The sequence below is a fragment of the Paroedura picta genome, chromosome 3 (genome assembly GCF_049243985.1).
Source record: "Paroedura picta isolate Pp20150507F chromosome 3, Ppicta_v3.0, whole genome shotgun sequence".
Lineage (NCBI taxonomy): Eukaryota > Metazoa > Chordata > Lepidosauria > Squamata > Gekkonidae > Paroedura > Paroedura picta.
Window position 1 is genome coordinate 82638336 of NC_135371.1, and position 19029 is coordinate 82657364.

Below are 19029 nucleotides of genomic sequence, written 5' to 3' on the forward strand. Positions count from 1 at the left end.
CTTGTGTCTTGATCTGTTCTGTAAACTTATATTTTTTTCCCTCTGTAGCTGAAGGATATTCCCTCTGGTAGCTCCCATCTGTATTTTATTCCTTTGTTCTTTAAGGCTGTGGACAAAAATTTATAATCTTTTCTTTTCCTCAGAAGCCTTGCTGGAATCTCTTTTAAAATTTTAATACGTTCTCCCGCAACACAAAAAGGTGTTTTATAATGCCCTTGTAAAATTTGATCTTTCATATTCCTTGTAGTAAATTGGATAAGACAATCTCTGGGAAGTTTATGTTGTTTTTCATATACAGAGTTAACCCAAAATACTATGTCAACTTGATCTTCCATATATTCCATAGTAACGTTTAGTAATTTGGCCAGCCCATCTATCATAAATTTCCTAATATCAATATCATCCTTATCTTTATCTGGTAGACCCCTAAATCTTAGGGTATGCTCTCTTTGTCTGTATTCCAACATGGCCATTTGGTCCTCAAGTTTCTTCTGTTCTTCTCTTATAGTTTCCACAGTTTGTTCATTATTGTCCATTCTGCTTTTAATTTCTTTCAAATCTTCCACTATTTTTTTGTTGTTTCTTCCAGTCCTCCTTGTTTTTTGGTTAACTCTTTTATATTCAAACTTAGTTGATTAATTGCCTCCGTATTCGTTTGCAAGATCTGCTTTATTGTTGTTAGTGATTCATTTAATTCCACATTCATCTTGTCACTTCTTGTCTGAGAGGCTTGGGAGCTTGGGTCCCCTTTACCAGCAAACAAATGGGATGTCTGGTATTTCTGTTGGCTTTTACCTTTATTAATTTGTTTATTCTCCAAATGGCCTTCTAGCCATACTTCCCTATCAACAAGTTTGATTAGGAAAAACCAATACTGTATTCCCTCCATTTCCCTCCATTTCCCTTTTCTTTCTTAGTTCCTCTTGAAGTTCTCTGTTCATCCAAATAGGCTTCTTAGAGCTCCTGCAGTGTTTTCGTCTTTATGGGATAGTCATGGATTGAGCATGCAATAGCTCTTGTCTGAGTAGTGCCCACCCTTCACATGCTCCCTTCCCTTCCAGCATTCTCATCCATGATATGACACTCATCATGTCTCTGAGTTTATTAAAGTTTGCCCTATGAAAATCCCACATCCGTATCTGGCTACAAGCTTCCTTGCCCCCCCCCATATCAAAAGGAACTCTATGAGGACATGGTCACTTCCCCCTAGGGTCCCCACCTCCTTCACCTCTTCCACCAACTCTTGCCTGTTGGTCAGTATTAAGTCCAGTATGGCTGAACCTCTTGTGGGTTCATCTACCATTTGATAAATGAAACTGTCAGCCAGGCAGGTCAGAAAGTTGCATGACTGAGGATGCTTCGCAGAGTTTGGTTCCCAGCACACATCTGGGAAATTGAAGTCGCCCATGATTACAAGGTCCTGCCGCTTGGATATTTTCCCAAGCTGCTCATAAAGTGCAGCATCCACATCCTCTCGTTGGTCAGACGGTCGGTAGCAGACACCAACCACCACACTGTTTGTTTTCCCCTCGCTTATTTTCACCCAGATGCTTTCCACTGTAGATATGCTCTCCTTCACTAGAATTTCCTGACAGGTAAGCCCTTTCCTCACATACAGTGCCACTCCTCCACCTCTTCGATCTATTCTGTTTTTTCTGATCAATTCATATCCATCTACTATTACATTCCAGTCATGAGAATCATTCCATCAAGTTTCTGTGATGCCTACTAGATCATACCTTTCCATCAGCATGAGAAGTTCCAGCTCTTCATTCTTATTTCCCGTGCTTCACGCATTAGTATAAAGGCATCTGAATCCTTTTACTTTTGGTTCCCTATGAGCTGGCCTTCCTGGTTGGGCTGGCCCCGATCGGTCACCTTCCTCACACTCCGTATGTTGAACGTCTCTTTCCCCTTGTGGCTTCAGTTTAAAGCTCTCCTGATGAATCTCCCCAGGTTCCTGCCAAACACATTCTTCCCCAACTTTGACAAGTGCAGTCCATCAGGTGCTAGTAGGCCTTCTTCAAGAAAGCTTATCCCATGGTCCCAGAAACCAAATCCCTCCTGCCGGCACCAACTTCGCAGCCAGTGATTCACCTCCATTATCTTCCTCTCTCGACGCATTCCTCTTCCCTTGACAGGCAAGATGGAAAAGAATACCACTTGTGCCCTCATTTGCTTGAGCTTCCTCCCTAGATCTTGATAGTCTGTTTTAATAGGAGTGATGGTATTATCGTTCCCATGTGGACCACAAATGGGTAGCAATCCGTAGATTTGAAGAATTTGGGCAGCTGTTCTGAAATGTCTTTAATTTTCACCCCTGGCAAGCAACACACCTCTTGGGTTAGGGGGTCGGTCCCAGCCACATGATGATCCATTCCTCTTAGTATGGAGTCTCCAATTACCAGTACTCTCCTTTTTTTTCTTCTTCTCAACACCATTTCCTTCTATCCCCATGGCCTCTTCACTTTGTCTTAGACTTTGTTTTGGGACCTCTTCCCTCGTTGACACTTGCACCTCCTCTGCAAGGGCCTGAAATCTATTCTGGAGCTCCAAAGGCCCTGAGAACCGTCTTGCTCTACACCACTGAATCTTTTCCCCAACTGTCTGCAGAGGCTCCGTAATGAGGTCAATCCCCTTATTCTCTTCAGGACTGGTTGTAGCCTCTTTATTCAGAGTTGCACAGCTCTTGTCTATGAACTCCTCCCCTTTCTTAATTTCTGTCAGAGTAATAATCCTCTCTTCTAAGCTCCTAATCCTTTCCTCCAAAAGTCTTACCAGTTTACACTTGGGGCAGATGTAGTCCATCTTGTCTTCAGGGAGGAAGGCAATCATGTCACACTGATTGCAGATGATGGGATGAGTGTCCTGGAGGTCCATTGTAACTTCTAGGCAGTGCAACTACTGGGAAAATATAATCTACTGATTCTAATTGCTAGGCCAAGTACTCCAGGCCAAGAGCTCTTTATCTCTCGTCTCTGGCGAGGAGCAACCCTTTTAAATCCTCCCAGCAATCACTCAGCACCACGATAGCCTCACCTGGTCAGCAGCAACAGCTCTCTCCACATGCTCCCAGTTGTCTGAGCTCTGCCTCTGGCTAGGAGCAGCCCTTTTTAATCCTCTCAGCAATCACCTCACTCAGCACCATAATTAGCCTCACCTGGTCAGAAGCAGCAGCTCTCCCCAGCAGCTCTCTCCACGTGTTCCCAGTTGTCTGAGGTGGGACAGCCCACCTGATTGACCATTAGTTGGACCACTAGCCAGCATTGTAGGCAATGAATTGGTCAGAACTCCTCCCACGATCTCAGTCACATTTTATTTATGTTAAAGATTTGACACACTTCTGGGGACCCCCACTAAAGATGTATATTCACAATGATAAAGACTGGGAACCTGCTTTTTTTTAAAAAAAAATGAAAATTGAAATATTGATGTGCTCATTACCACCCAATTGGGTTTTTTGTCTATAATGGAAGAATCATAATGTATACACAGGCCTGAGAATGTTCTTTCTCCCATCATTCTATATGCCTCTAAGGAGTGTGTTTTGCTTACTATATACATTATTTTCTTGTCTTTGTTTTTAAACCCAACAGTACGAAAACAGGAAATCATTAAAGTGACAGAACAGCTGATCGAAGCAATAAGCAATGGAGATTTTGAGTCCTACACGTGAGTGTTGCCAGTGGTGTTTGACTTTTGGGAGGGGGGGTAATATCCTCAGCTGACCTGGTATGGAAGGGATTGGGCAAGCAGCAAAAATTTCCAAAAATCTTCCGTTGTTACGAGCAGCATGGTGTTGCTGTCCAGCTTTGAAATGTTAGGTTACTCTGAAGGTAAGCAAATTAATGCTTTTTTTTTTTTCATTTCTGGGCTTCCAGAGAACAGCTAGGAATGAACTTCGAGAATGTCTGTTTTCCTTCTTGGCTCCCCATAAATGAATATATCATTATCATCTCTCATTGTAGCTAAAAGATGGATTTCTTTTGCAGATTGCCAAGGATAAATCACTGCTATTATTGCTGAGTAAACATGGGTCTAAATTGCTGGCTGAGAGAACAAAGAGCATGAGATTATTAATGAAGAACACAGGTTTTTGTGCTTTTGTTGTTGTTGTTCTATCCATACAAAAGACCACTAGAACACACGCACAGAGAGACAGAGAGATAGAGAGACAGAGACTATGGTTTTTGGTTTTGAGGCTAACCAGGTAGGATAGTACAGTAATGGATTTTTGTAAATTAGAGAACACATGGCCTTGTAAGTTCAGAGGGTGACACTGGAATAGCTGGTTTAATAAAAGCTTTTGAAAAAGTCCATCATTCATCAAAGAGCATCTGCACTGAACGAATTATCTGTATTCACTGTTTTGACCTCCTACGGCAGTGGTCCCCAATCCCCGGTCCGGAGACCAGTTCCGGTCCGTCGATCAGTCGGTACCAGGCTACAGCTCCTCCTCGTCCTCCTCCACGGCTGCTGCCTCGGGGGCTGCCCTGCCACTCTGCTGCCGGCTCACCTTTGGTGCTCTCCAGTGACCGCCATGGCTGGGGCTCCCCCTCTATGTGGCACTGTGCAGCTGCTGCTGGCAGTGCCCCCCAGCAGGCAGTGGGAAGTCACGGGTGCCGGCGGGAAAACAAGTGGAGCAGGGGCTCAGGTGGTGGCGGCAACGTCCCTCGGCAAGAGACTCCCCCCCCCCACGGGCCTCAGTAAAATTGTCAAGCGTTGACCGGTCCCCAGGAAGATGGCAGCAGCATGTTGCTTCTTCCGGCAAGCATCTTAAGATAAGCTGAATTTATCTTTTTATTCTACTTATTCTATTCCACAGACAGAGCTCAGCATAATATCTGTTTATAGCTGGCACAGGGTGGAATTTTGTAAATATTTTCAATTTCTCGAGCCAAGAAGGGAGTGCAAAGTGATAAGACGATTATATTGGCAATGGGAGGCAAGAAACGCCAAAGCTCTCCATCAGAGGAGACCAAGTCAGGGAAACAGCTGAAAATGGATTTATATTTGAAAAACAAGGACTCTGAAGACTTTTTAAGTTCGTTCCCCACATCCAGTAGATACTCAGCACTGAGCTCGGAACAAAGAAATGAAACAGAAGGGGTTTGGCATAGAGAGGGTGATGATAGAAGGCAGCCAGCTTCTCCAACACCAAGTGTGTCCGGTGGAGGAATTCCTGAGAGCTCAGAACTCAATAACATGAGAAATAATTCAAGTAGCTGGGATTTGCTAGTGAAGCAAACTGCTGTGGTCACAGAGACAGTGATAAATTTGTAAATGAAATTAGACCAAATAAATTTAAATTTGGAAAATATAAAATCATCATTGAACTCTGTTACTAGCAAGATACTTTCTCACTCTCCCAAAAAACTGTGCAAGATGGCCGAGGCGAGGGGCAACAGTGAAGAAGCAACTCCTGATAAAGCTCCAAGAACTTTAAAAGAAAATGCCATCATGGGAAAATACTCCTCTGACTCCAAACAACTTCCAGCTTCGCCACACCCAACATCTAGTAAAAACACTTGGCGTATTCAGCCTCGAATGGTTGCACTAAAGGTAAAGGTAAAGGTATCCCCTGTGCAAGCACCGAGTCATGTCTGACCCTTGGGGTGACGCCCTCCAGCGTTTTCATGGCAGACTCAATACGGGGTGGTTTGCCAGTGCCTTCCCCAGTCATAATGGTTGCACTACTTATTGGCAATTTAAAAGCAAATGTAGGCAGATGGGGCTGCAGAGAAGAAGTGGCACGCTCCCTAAGTCAGATTTTGGATAAAGATCATGCTGGTTTGGGGATTGTGAATATGCAATGGTTACCAAGCAAGCCTTTTCTTAAGAGAGTAATCATCACCTTTGACTCTGACAATCTTTCCTCTCTACTCCTGAGTCAACGTAGGTATTTAAGGAACTTTCATATCTTCCCCACTAGAGTCTTTGTGGCTAGTGAATGTCCTCCTCTCTGCAAGCTAAGAAACCCCCGAACTAAGCCAAGAGGTATAATTAAAGGGCCAGCGGCACAAGGAAAAATAGAGAAAGTGTCAATTGTTCATAAAATGCTACCTGGAAGCAGCAATTACAACAAGAAAGGGGCAGTAAACCCCGCCCAGGAACAGAAGGTGATTAGACAAAGCTTAACTAACCAGTGGATCTCAACCTTAAACTCAAGGAAGTGCTCCAGAAACCTAAATACATCCCCTATTCAGATCCCAGAAACAAACAACGTTAATCATGGAGAGAACCTAATAAATCCAGACTCCTCCTATGCTTCCAAGGGAGAAAGATCAATTTCTTTTAGTTCAATGCCCCCCTTGGAATCAACCTCCTGCTCACTAATGAATGTGAGTTTGAAGAAACCAGAGACAGCCCAACATCCTGGAGAGGTGAAGGCAGGGGCAAACAAGATGGGAATGGAAGGAAAAGACTGTGAAATAAAAACTCAAGAAGTGAAAACTATGGAACCCCTAACTTCGCCACAGCAATTAGTTATTGGGGGTGATTACGAACTGGACTCACGGGTCCTCCATAACATATTTCCCAGCCAAAAGCTCCAAAATCAACTCAATGCCAAATCTCTGGCCCAGGAATTATTAGAGATGGGAAATATGGATTATGATGTTTCAAAATCAGGAGAAATTCAAGACCCCGCAAATGGCACAGCTAGAGCTCCCACTTGTCCTCTATTTAAAAAACACTCCACGAGGGCAGAGGAATTGAAACCACCGACAGATATGTCTCTAGTCTCCACCACTTATCACACTTCAGATTGCATTGGACCACATATTACCTTGGCGATCTCAGAGGGGATCACAGCACAGGCAGAAGACCCCAAAAATACAGATGATGGCGAGAACAATGGAATTGAGTCAGCAGTAAACCTTCCCCCACCAGAAACAGCCTTCTCTGCATGACTAGTTGAGAGAAAACTTACCATAACTACAAACAACACCTTAGACATCTTATCATGGAATGTTGCAGGGTGGTTCCGTTGCCTTGCTGAGGGCTCGAGTATTCCTTTTTTCAGGAGAAAGTATGACATTATTGCCTTACAGGAGACCTGGACTGATGTGCCCCTAATCCTGAATGAAGGTTATCAGGCCTTCGAATTAGCAGCTCTGCCTGGCTTAGGGCCAGATAGATTGAAGGGAGGGCTAGGTATTTTAATTTCAACACAATTAAACGTTAAATGCACAGAAGTTGCGCCGCTCAAGCCTTTTGCGATGGCAGTTCATCTTGGTTGGGAGAGAGGGTCTATTCTTTTTATAAATGTTTACTTGCCCCCGGGGAGGAAGAAGAAAGAAGTGAAGGAGGTCTGGGTCAAACTAGAGCGTTACGTATCCTATTTGTTATTGGAGCATCCCATGGCTAGAATAGTGCTGGCAGGAGACTTTAATGCACGCTTAGGACCTGATGATCCTTCTCTTGGAAAAAAGTTTCCAGTGTTGCTTGAAGATCCTGAAGATGCATTAGTCTGTTTTCCCCTACCAAGAATTTCTAGGGATCAACATGCAAATTTTGCAGGGTCTTGCCTTATGAGTTTTGCTTTAAAACAAAATCTATACATACTCAATGGTTCGGTACAAGCTGACCATCCAGGGGCCTATACGTACATGGCAGGCTCCAGATGTAGCACCATAGATTATATCCTAGTCTGCTCATCCCTATTAGTACAAGAACTTTCAAATTCTTCCCTATTTAGAAGGAGATCATTTCCCTCTATTTCTGCAGATTTCCAGCCCCTCAACACCACCTCACCTAGAAGCACGGTGGCCAGTAGAACTGGACGTGTTCTCTAGGACAAGGTGTAGAGTGAAGTGGTCCCCGCATCTACAGTCTTCGGTAAAGGAAGCTCTGGAAAACTATGACCTGCAGCCATTTAGGTCGGCCTGTGCCAATCCTGCAGAAAGTCACAATCCAGTAACAGACCTTGAAGAGTTCATCTTAAAGTTGGGGTCCATTTTGTTTAAACCAGCTCACGAAAGGGATAACAGAAAAAAGGGCTCCAGGATCTCTAAACCTTGGTTCGATAGTGAATGTATGACTGCAAAACAAACCCTTACTAAGGCTTATACAAACTTTGTTAAAGCTCTAGGGAACCCAAGTCAGGAAGTCCGGGACAGCTTGCTAACTCATAAAAAAAGCTATAAAAAATTAGTTATCCGAAAGAAAAAAGAGTTCACAGGGATGCAGTGGAGAGTCTTAATTCAGGCAACTAGAGACAAAAACCCATCCTTATTTTGGAAGATGATCACTAAACGTGATAGAACAGAGCCTATCCCACTTGACTCAATCATCCCAGCAGACAGATGGGTTACCTATTTTAAAAGCATGTATGGTGATGTTCCCCTCCATCCTATGCTAACTCCAGATCCTGCTGACCTACCTAAATGACCTCCCGTTTCCCCGAGTGAGATAACTGCCCACATTGAGAGACTAAGGAAAGGGAAAGCCCCCGGGTGGGATGGCATCTCTTCAGAACTTCTTAAAGAATTCAAGGACTGGTGGGCTCCCTATCTAGCATCTGTTTTCATATTCATCGACTCCACTGGAAAGATACCTAGAGACTGGGAAATGGCCGTTGTAATCCCTTTCTTCAAAAAAGGGAAGAGAGATGACCCTGCCAATTATAGGCCAATTAGCTTACTAAGTGTTGTTAGCAAACTGTACACCAGACATCTGCTGGATAAATTTATCTTATGGCTGGAACAGGAAAGGATCATTGTACCCGCGCAAGCAGGGTTCAGGGAGGGCAGAGGTACTCTAGAGCACTGTCTAACAATACAACATCTGGTTGAAAAATATTCCTCCCGGAGTGTGACCTCATTATATGCAGCCTTTGTAGATTTCAAGGCGGCATTTGATTCCATCTCAAGACCCAGACTATGGGAGAAACTGGAAGCTTCCACAATTGATAAAAGACTCAGTTTTTTGATACGCTCGCTGAACAAGCAGACCACACTCAGAGTCAGATGCAGTAGGAAAGGTCACCTAACAGAGCAGATTAAAACTCATAAAGGGGTCAGACAAGGCTGTTTATTGGCTCCTTTACTCTTTATTTTTTACATCAATGACTTAGAAAGCCACCTTGAGTCCATAGACTGTCACCCACCTAAATTAGCAGGGCAGCACATTCCTGCTCTCCTTTATGCTGATGATGTGGTCTTACTGTCCAGAACCCCTGTTGGTCTGAACAGAGCCCTGGCAGGGCTGGAGAAATACAGTGAGAAAGAAGCCCTGGTAATAAATGATTTAAAAACTAAGGTAATGGCCTTCGGCAATCGCTCCAGAGTTAGGACCTGGCGCTTAGCTGGAAAGAGGTTAGAACAGGTGAAGTCCTGGGAGTTACTTTTCAGGCTTCAGGATCAAGGCATGAACACTGTAGACAGCTTGCGAACATAGGGGAGAGAAGTGCCCTCAATATACTCAAATTCCATCGCTCCAATGAAGCCTATTTTGTTCCAGCAGCACTCAAACTCTTCCAAGCTAAGACAATTGCTCAAATGGCGTACGGGACCTTTTTAGGGCCACCAACCTCTTGCTTTGCCCCACTTGAGCAGGTTCAAACAAAATTTCTTAGAGCGTTACTTCAGGTTCCAAACTGTGTTTCGAACTCATGGATACGCCTAGAGACAGGGTTTCCAAAATTCAAAGTGAAAGCAGTAACTTCATCCATCTCCCTATGGTTAAAGGCGCACTGGGCCACAGCTGGTTTACTTCCTTCAATCCTCTGTGACAATTTTAAATCCCAGTGGCTGTTGGCCACCGAGAGGGAAATTATAAAATTACGCTTTTCCTCGCTTTCACTGCTCGGGTTGGGGTACGATCAGGCGAAAATTGTAGTGAAACAAAGGATTGAGGACTCAGAGCGTCAAACTGACCTTTCTCACTCCCCTAGGTATGGTGCACCACCATGTTACAGATATATTCAAGCCTCTCTCCTATTTGGAAACAAAATACTATAGGAGAGCATTCACACTAGCTAGATGCTCTGAGTTACCTTCTGCCATGCTGGTGGGTCGCTTCAAGAAAACCCCATTAGCTGAAAGACTCTGCCCCTGTAATTCCGGGGAGATAGAGTCAATCGAACACATCCTCTTAAGGTGCCCTACTTTTAGCTCTGAGAGAAATAAATTCATCCTCCCATTACTCAGGAATTCCTCCACCAGTTCAAACAAAGAGAAAGTAAAATTCCTCCTGTGGAATAGTAGGGGCCATATTATTAAGCACGTTGCCAAATTTTGGGCGCATGTGCTGAGCACAAGGGAAAGACAACTTAAGCTTAAGTGAAGATTTTTAGAGGTATTTTACTATGCTTTTTTTATAATGTATGCATCAATTATACAATTTTATATATTTTAAATTTTGTACTGGCTCCCTGATTTTGCAATTTTTTACTGTTAAATGTTTTTTCTCGCTATCTGTTTTATCTGGCCACAGTGCTGTATCAAATAAATTTGATTCGATTTGACCGGTCCCCAGTGATAAAAAGGTTGGGGAGCACTGCCCTAGGGGAAAAGGGCAGGATAGAAATGTGTTGGATATTTTCAGATGCTTTTCTCAAACTACCACAAACATAAGAGACCTAGCATGGTATAGTGGTTAGAGTGTTGGTGCGTTCAAATCCCAATTCTGCCATGGTAAATTGCTAGATGACCTTGGGCCAGTTATTCAGTCTCAGCTTAACCTTCTTGCAATATATCAAGGAACAAAACCAAGCTGTAGAGAATAACAAGAACAGTCTTTATCAACAACTAGCAATAGCAACTGGCAAAAACGAAACCACAAAACACGTGTTATATAACACAGTTTCCTGCCCTAATTCCTGCATGCAAGAATAGTCCCTTGAGCAATTAACCAAACTCAACCATAACTCAGAACCATACATTACACTCCGCCCCGTTAATCAACATAGTCCTGTAAATAGCGGGGACAGCTCTTCACTCGTGCTGAAGGATGTACTGCCCCTATGGTCAGTAGTGCTGGTTCATTGGTTGGCTCTGGGACAGTCTTTGTAACATTTTCTGTGTCGCAGCTTTGGGATTTTATCCAGAATTTCTGGTACAGGTGGCCTATGACCAAGCTAAAGAGGTTATTGAACAGCGAGTAGTGGATATAGAACGCCAACATGATCTAGCATAGTGGTCCCCAACCTTTTTCAGGCTGGGGACCGGCGTCAGAATGGAGGGCGATTGCCCGGCCGCACATGCGCATCACACATGCGCGCATGCGTGGCCCGGCCGTGCATGCGCCATGCGCGTGCGCGGCCCTGCTTCCCTCTCCCCCCCTCCCACAGTAAGAAGCTTGCCAGGCCGCAAGCTTGCAGCCTGGTAAGTTTCTTACTGCGGGGGGGGGGAGCGGGGAGAGGGAGCCACAGCCCAGTGCCAGGGCTTTCGTGGCCCGGCACCGGGCCATGGCCCGGTGGTTGGGGACCACCGATCTAGCAAATACCTCTGCCTTCATTGTTAGTGAAGGAAATAGGTATGTCACAGCTCCCTTGGCTTATTTGACGAATCTTGAAGTGCCTAATCACCAGAGGGCCTTCACTTTAGCTCGCTGCAATGCCCTTCCTTCAGCTGTACTTGAAGGGCGATACAAGAAAATTCTCTATGGTGAAAAGAACTGCCCCTGTGGCTCTGTCCAAATAGAAACATTGGAACATATCCTTTTGCATTGTCAGTTTTATAATGACATTCATTCCATATTTATAACACCATGGTTACATAGAGTCCCAGGGCATTCAGGACAATCATATATCTCCCTGCTGCTCACAGACACAAACTGTTCCATCACATATAGTGTCGCCAGGTATATAGTGCTGCAGCCATAAATAGGCGGCGGAAGTTGACTAAAACTTAACAGACCCTGAGAGCAATTAGAAAAACAATAACTATGCAGGCCCCATTCCATAGTTCCTTAGATACAGCTGGATCAGCTGGACTAAATACCCGCATGTGCCCTTCCCAATTTCCCATGCCAGCTGGCCCCTTTTCCCTAGAGTCTGGATGGAGGTGATCCATCACCATTGTCAACTTCCAGTGCATCAGCACTTTTGCTGAGCTATAACCCATGGCTGTACATGGCATGACATGCTGCGTGAGTAAGAATCTGACTAGCTGCCTCTCCCAGTACCCTTACACTATATGGGACAATTAGAATCATAGAATCATAGAATAATAGAGTTGGAAGGAACCTCATTGGTCATCTAGTCCAACCCCCGGCAGTATGCAGGACACTCACATCCCTATCGCTCATCTACTGTAACCTGCCACCCCTTTGCCTTCACAGAATCAGCCTCTACATCAGATGGCTATATAGCCTCTGTTTAAAAATTCCCAAAGATAGAGAACCCACCACCTCCCAAGGAAGCCTGTTCCACTGAGAAACCGCTCTGTCAGGAATTTCTTCCGGATGTTTAGATGGAATTTCTTTTGAACTAATTTCATCCCATTCGTTCTGGTCTGTCCCTCTGGGGCACGAGAGAACAATTCTGCTCCATCCTCTCCATTTTTAAATCCCCTCTCAGTCATCTCTCTAGGCTAAACAGACCAAGCTCCCCCAGCCTTTCTTCATATGTCTTTGTCTCCAAACCCCTCACCATCTTTGTTACCCTCCTCTGGACACATTCCAGTTTGTCAACATCCCTCTTCAACTGGGGTGCCCAAAACTGAACACAATACTCCAAGTGAGGCTGAACCAGAGCAGAGTACAGCGGTAGCATCACCTCCCGTGATCTGGACACGATACTCCATTTGATACAACCCAAAATCCCATTTGCCTTCTTAGCTACTGAGTCACACTGCTGACTCATGTTCAATATATGGGCTACTAAGACTCCTAGATCCTTTTCACACATGCTACTGCCAAGACAAGTCTCCCCCATCTTATATTGGTGTGTTTGGTTTTTCCTAGCTAAATGCAGAACTTTAAATTTGTCCCTATTGAACTTCCTTTTATTCAGTTTAGCCCACCCTGGTAGTTTAGCCCTAATCAGGAGGGAACCCTCAGCCTATCAAGATCATCCTGCATCCTGTTGCTGTCTTCATCTGCAAATGTAATAAGTATCCCCTCTAATTCATCTTTTGCTGTCCGAACCATCCATTCTGCTTGCCCATTTGATAATGGGTGGGGTGGAGCAGATGTAACCTGGTGGATTATTCTGCTCTTGAGGAAGGTCCAGAATTCAGACAATATAAATTGTGTGCCATTGTCTGAGACAGCAATGTTGGGCAACCTTTGGGTTGCAAACAAATGGCATAACTCCTTTATCAAGGTTCCTGAAGTCATGGTTGCTATCAAGATGAATTCCAACCATTTTGATAATGCATCCACCACAACTAAAAAGGTCTGTTCCTAGAAGTGGCCAGTGAAGTTGAGGTGGATGCATGACCAAGGAGCCCAAGGTACCTCCCATGCATGAATTGGAGCCTGTGTTTGCGAGGGGTAACACACTTAACATGGTCCACATCTACATGCCCACATCTCAACTTCAGCATCCAGGTTCAGCCAACACCCATAGCTCCATGTAAGTGCCTTCATTCTAACCATCTCTGGGTGCCTTTTGTGTAGTACCTCAAGGATCTGGCACTGTAAGGAAAGGGTCACCACAACCCTTGCCCCCCACAGTAGACTGCCCTTATGCACAGAGAGATCCGGGTGGCACCAGGCATACTGGGCGAATTGGGTCCTGGCAAAAGACCTAGGCCACCCCTGCCAGACCCAATTAAAGACTCAATCTAAGACCAGATCTTTGGCTAACAGAACTGCCTTATTGGTCACCCTCACAGGTGAATCAGGCAGGGACTCCAGCAGTATGCTGGATGGATCCAGGGTTGAATCCTCCTCTGATAATGGCAAGGGAAGGCTACTCAGTGCCTCCACATGACCCATCTCGGGGCCTGTTCAATAAACAAGTCAGTAGTCATATGCCTATAGAAAAATCACCCAGTGTGGGGTGACAAGAACTGGGGTGTCTGACATTGAGGTGCAAACAAACCCCAAAGGGATTTATGGTTCATCACAATTGTGAATGGGTGCCCATACACATCATCATGGAATTTTTAAAATGCTGACAGAATGACCAGCACTTCGTGATCTATCTGTACATAGTTGTGCTCTACTGTGGAACATGTGTGTGGGGGGGGGGCTTCCAACTCATCCACAAGGACATGGCTGAACACTGCCCCCTCCCTAGATGGGGACACATTGCATGCAAAGGGCATGGGCCTGTCTTTCATAAAGTGTGTCAAGACACTGCTTGATGACAGACAGTTCTTGACAGCTGCAAACATGTGAGCATGTGACTCTGTCCACACCCACTTAGATGTTTTGCAAAGGCTCAGCCACAGTGGCTTTACCTGGGAGGAAACAGTGATAAAAATTTTAAAGTCAAAGGAAAGCCTGGAGCTTTGTTTTTGATGTGGTCATGGAAGCTTTCTTGATTTCATGCAGTTTGTCCAGGTTTGGCCTGATCCCAGGAATTCCACTCTGGGGATCTCCAAAAACACTTTTTTGTCATGCTTCACCTTTAGGTTGGCTTTATTAAACCACCCCAGAACCTCTGACAAGCGTGACATCAGTTGTTCGGATGCCCTCATTAAGAGGACATCATCAAAATATGGCATGATCTCAGGGATTCCATGGAGCTAACTTTAAATTATGGGTCAGAATAGTTTGGGCCTTAACCAACTCTTATTTAGCGATGACTTGGCCAACCAAGAATGATGCCAGCAGATTACTAGTGACTGACACCGGGAATGCATGCTGGAGAAGCACCTTATTAATGGTGCACTTGTAACGAGTGCATATTTGAATATCCCCATTTGGTTTGATCAGTGTAACAATGGGGGATCTTCCTCCTTGCATGTGTGACAACCTCTAGTACACCCTGCTCAATCAGTTTATTGAGTTCTGCAGCAAATTTGTGCTTAAGTGCAAAGGTACCTGGTGCTTCCCCAGATCCAATGACAGGAATACTCGGGATCTTTATACTGGCCAGTCCCCCATTGAACACGGGTAGGAACTGGTGAAAAGGTTTATCATCGCTTCCTTGGCTTATTTCATGAATGCTGGTGACCGAAATACCCAGAGGGCCAAACCAGTTGAACCCTAGGAGGTTAATATGGCTCCCTGCCATAAATATCAGTGGCAGCGAGCTGGTGGACAATCAGTACTGTACAATGAGCTCTCTGTGGCCTAACACTGGCATGTGGTTCCTTTGAAAGTGAGTCAGGGTTCTCTTGAACCAGGACAGCAATGACCCTCCGTATGTCTTGATTATCCAGAACACCTCCTTGTATATTATTGAGAATAGTGTGCTGGAGTCAATCTCATATTTCTCACCTTCAATTAGAACGTCCCCAGTAAGCTTTCCACTGGTGTTCCCCCCGACATTCTGGACCATCAGGATCGTGTTGGCCAATACTGGGCCTGGAGGGAGTGGGAAGAGGAGGGGCCCCGGCTGGGCATGCACGGAGCTATGCTTCCCAACCATGTTCTGCACAATCAGACCAGAACACGATCCCACAACCCAAGAAAACTACAAAAGCCGGAACAATGTAAGCCACTTTGGATTCCGATCAGGGAGAAAGGCAGGGTTTAAATGAAGTAAGTAAATAATCTTTATAATCACTAATCAACATGTTACAGCTCCAGAAATAAGAATGGCTTTTTAAAGTCCCAACCCAAGAAGTTGAGAAAAAAATCAGTATGCCCCTGTGCACTTCAATATGCCATTAGGGATTTTCAAATACTAAGGCAAATTTGAATAATATAGATCAGTGGTCCCCAACCCGCAGTCCGGAGACCGGTTCCGGTCCGTAGATTAGTCGGTACCAGGCTGCGGCTCCTCCTGGTCCTCCTCCCTGGCTGCTGCCTCGGGGGCTGCCCCGCCACTCTGCCGCTGACTCACCTTTACTGCTCTCCAGCGGCCACCATGGCTGGGGCTCCCCCTCAGCATGGCACTGCACAGCTGCTATTGGCAGCACCCCCAGCGGGCGGTGGGAAGTCAGGGGCACCAGTGGGGAAGCAAGTGGAACAGGGGCTCAGGCGGTGGCGATGTCCCTCGGCAAAAGACTACCCCCACCCCCTGGGCTTCAGTAAAACTGTCAAGTAACCGGTCCCTGGTGACAAAAAGGTTGGGGACCACTGATATAGATGATAAGTTAACCTGGTTTTAAATGCAGGGCTGAACAAATTGTTCTAAAGGTATTTTCACATTTGTTTCAATTTCACGTATTTTCTTTTTTTATCTTCTGTTGGGCCTTGCAGAAAGATGTGTGACCCTGGGATGACAGCTTTTGAACCAGAGGCTCTAGGGAACCTGGTGGAAGGGCTGGAGTTCCATCGCTTTTACTTTGAGAATTGTAAGCAACCTTTGCCCGTTTGAGAGGCTTTCTTACTGTTATCAGAACACTGGCATTTACAGACTTCATCACTTAAACATGGACCATGTTGCCCAGAGACGGTCTCTCACTAAAGTCAGTATGACATAATAAAAGTATGCAAAAATCTTGAAAGCAGATCATTTATCCTATCATATATTCCTAGATTTATCAGAAGTGGAAGGATTCCCTTAACATAAGAATCCATCTTATAAACATTCTGATTCCTTCGGTCTCTATTATGTTTGTCTTATGCCTGTCTGGAAAGAAAAGGGTGACTTGGTTGAGGAGAAAGGTGAAGCTATAAGTCACTTGGAGGAACTTGAGTATTAGGGCTAGAAAAGACCTCTCTGGGACATGTTATAGAGAAAAAAAATACAATGATGGGCAGGATCAATAAATGGGGTGTGTTTGAGAGAAAGAGAGAATGAGCATACACTGACATGAAAAAAGTCTAGGCCAACGGCCCCTAAGTGGTGCCTGTGGGCTCCATGGCACTCACTGACACCTTTCATGGCACCCACCAAGCCTTTATAGAAAGTGAGTGGGGCCAGTCAGGGGTTTTGCCCAGTAAAAATTCTGATTACACTATTGGAAATTTGATTGGCTATGTAGATTTTTTCAAAATGTTGCTTTAACAGTATCTGCTAGCACATATCAAAGATCTGTACTGTTACTGAAATTAAGCTGTGGCAGCCATTTTGTGCCACCCATTTTATTCCTAAATCTACCATGCCATGTCAGAATTCCAAATGTGGACCACAAAAAGGCTGGGGACCTCCTAGAATCATAGAGTTGTAAGGGACTCCTGAGCCATCTAGTCCAACCCCCTGCACTATGCAGGATACTCACAACCCTATCACTAATCCACGCTAACCTGCCACCCCCTTGAACCTTCACAGAATCAGCGTCTCCATCAGATGGCTATCCAGCCTCAGTTTAAAAATGTCCAAAGATGGAGAGCGCACCTCCTTCCGAGGAAGCCTGTAAATAAATCAGTAACTCCTGATTTAGAGTAACTCCTGATTTACTTCCTTTCCCATACTATCTGCACTTACTGTGTAAAAAGTAGGGAAGAGGTTATGCTAAAGAAGCAAGGAACAGATTCCACTGATTTCACTTCTCCCACTTTCAGTGTGGTCCAGAAACAGCAAACCGGTGCACACTACCATCCTGAACCCGCATATCCACTTAATGGGAGACGAATCTGCCTGCATTGCTTATATCCGCATCACACAGTATGTTGACACAAGTGGAATCCCTCGCACCGCACAGTCTGAGGAAACTCGTATCTGGCACCGCAGGGATGGCAAATGGCAAATTGTGCACTTCCACAGATCTGGAGCACCGTCTGTTTTACCACAGTGAGTCGTTCTGCTGCTGCAGCAACACATCCTGTCAGCCAAGAAGCAGCCATTTTTTTGTCATCCCAATTGAAATGAAATATTCATTTCTGAATGTGTATGAGTTTAAAATAAAAGTAGGAGTATAAAGGGGCATGAGTTTAAAATAAAAGTAGGAGTATAAAGGGGTGTGAATTTAAAATGAAAGTAGGAGTATAAAGACAGCAGTGTACTTCTTCCTTCTCCTCCCCCCCCCAAAAAAAAAAAAGATCTGAAAGATGAATATTACTATGGGAATGGGAGTCTCTATTGACCTATGAAAACATAGGTAACATTGAAAGATGATTGTAAACTTTAGTTGGATAAAAACCTAGTCAGCTGTGATGTCTAAATGCAGCTAGTTCAGCAAAGCAGGGCTTGTATTTAGTCGCAACCAGGATTTCTAACTTGGAGTTTTTCCATATGTTATTTCATCTGGTTATGTGCCTGTACTGTGTAACGTTTTCCCCCTTTCGACAGATGTTTTGCTCCCTCTAGTGGTCGCTTCAGTCTTTCATAATTGTTTTTCCCTTCATTATGAAAAGTTTCAAAGTACTAGTAAACAAAACCTGGGGAGACAGCAATGAAAGATATAAACAGACACTAGTGGGATCAGAACATCCAGAGAAGGGGAGGGAAATGTAGTATAGCCACGCAACTGGCAGAAATAACATGTATAGGGATACCCTAGGTTTTGTTGCTGCTTTATTAACTGATTTGTGCTGTTCTTTTTTTTTTTTAATTTTCTGCTTCTGAGCCTGAAGGTACTCAGGACAGCTCACAACAAATAAATTTTTAGAAACCCATTACAATTAAAAATAACCCACTCCGTACATTTCAGTATAGATAATCTTAAAGTAATATTAAGGTCCATTCCGCACAACTTAAATGTAGCTGAATTGTAACACTTTGTAAATGCTACATTTTTGACATTGTACACAAACTGCAGCATTCCAGCAACACTCCCGCAACATTCGCTTTTTTATAGCGCTTCAGGGGGAATCATAAAAAGTGGATTCCCCCTTTTAAAAAGTGCTTGACTCCTGGGAACAACCTGCAGTGTATCACCAAAAGACATGTGCGTTCTCAAAATAGCATTAGGAAGTAGGTCCCTCCTCTGCTTCTGCCCCCAAGTTCCGGGAGACGGGAATGCCTTTCCCCCCCTACAAACTGTATAAAGCAATGAACAAGCGAGCATGCTTTTCGTTCAACAGAAGGCTTTAAACTTTAAACTTTTAAAGTGAGCATCATAACGTCACAGAGTCCCT

The 19029-nt window shown here is 44.5% G+C and overlaps 1 protein-coding gene across 3 annotated transcripts in view; it reads left to right on the forward strand.

Annotated features, from left to right (window-relative positions):
* CAMK2A (calcium/calmodulin dependent protein kinase II alpha) overlaps window positions 1–19029 on the forward strand; it is a 258280-nt gene that overhangs the window by 231589 nt on the left and 7662 nt on the right. For 2 of the 3 annotated variants that reach the window (XM_077326579.1, XM_077326580.1), the window contains 3 exons: window positions 3597–3672; window positions 16267–16361; window positions 17515–17743. In XM_077326579.1, coding sequence (XP_077182694.1) covers window positions 3597–3672; window positions 16267–16361; window positions 17515–17743 — 400 coding nt within the window. Of the gene's footprint in view, window positions 1–3596; window positions 3673–16266; window positions 16362–17514; window positions 17748–19029 lie in introns of those variants that run through there. The other variant, XM_077326581.1, reaches the window with a different exon arrangement.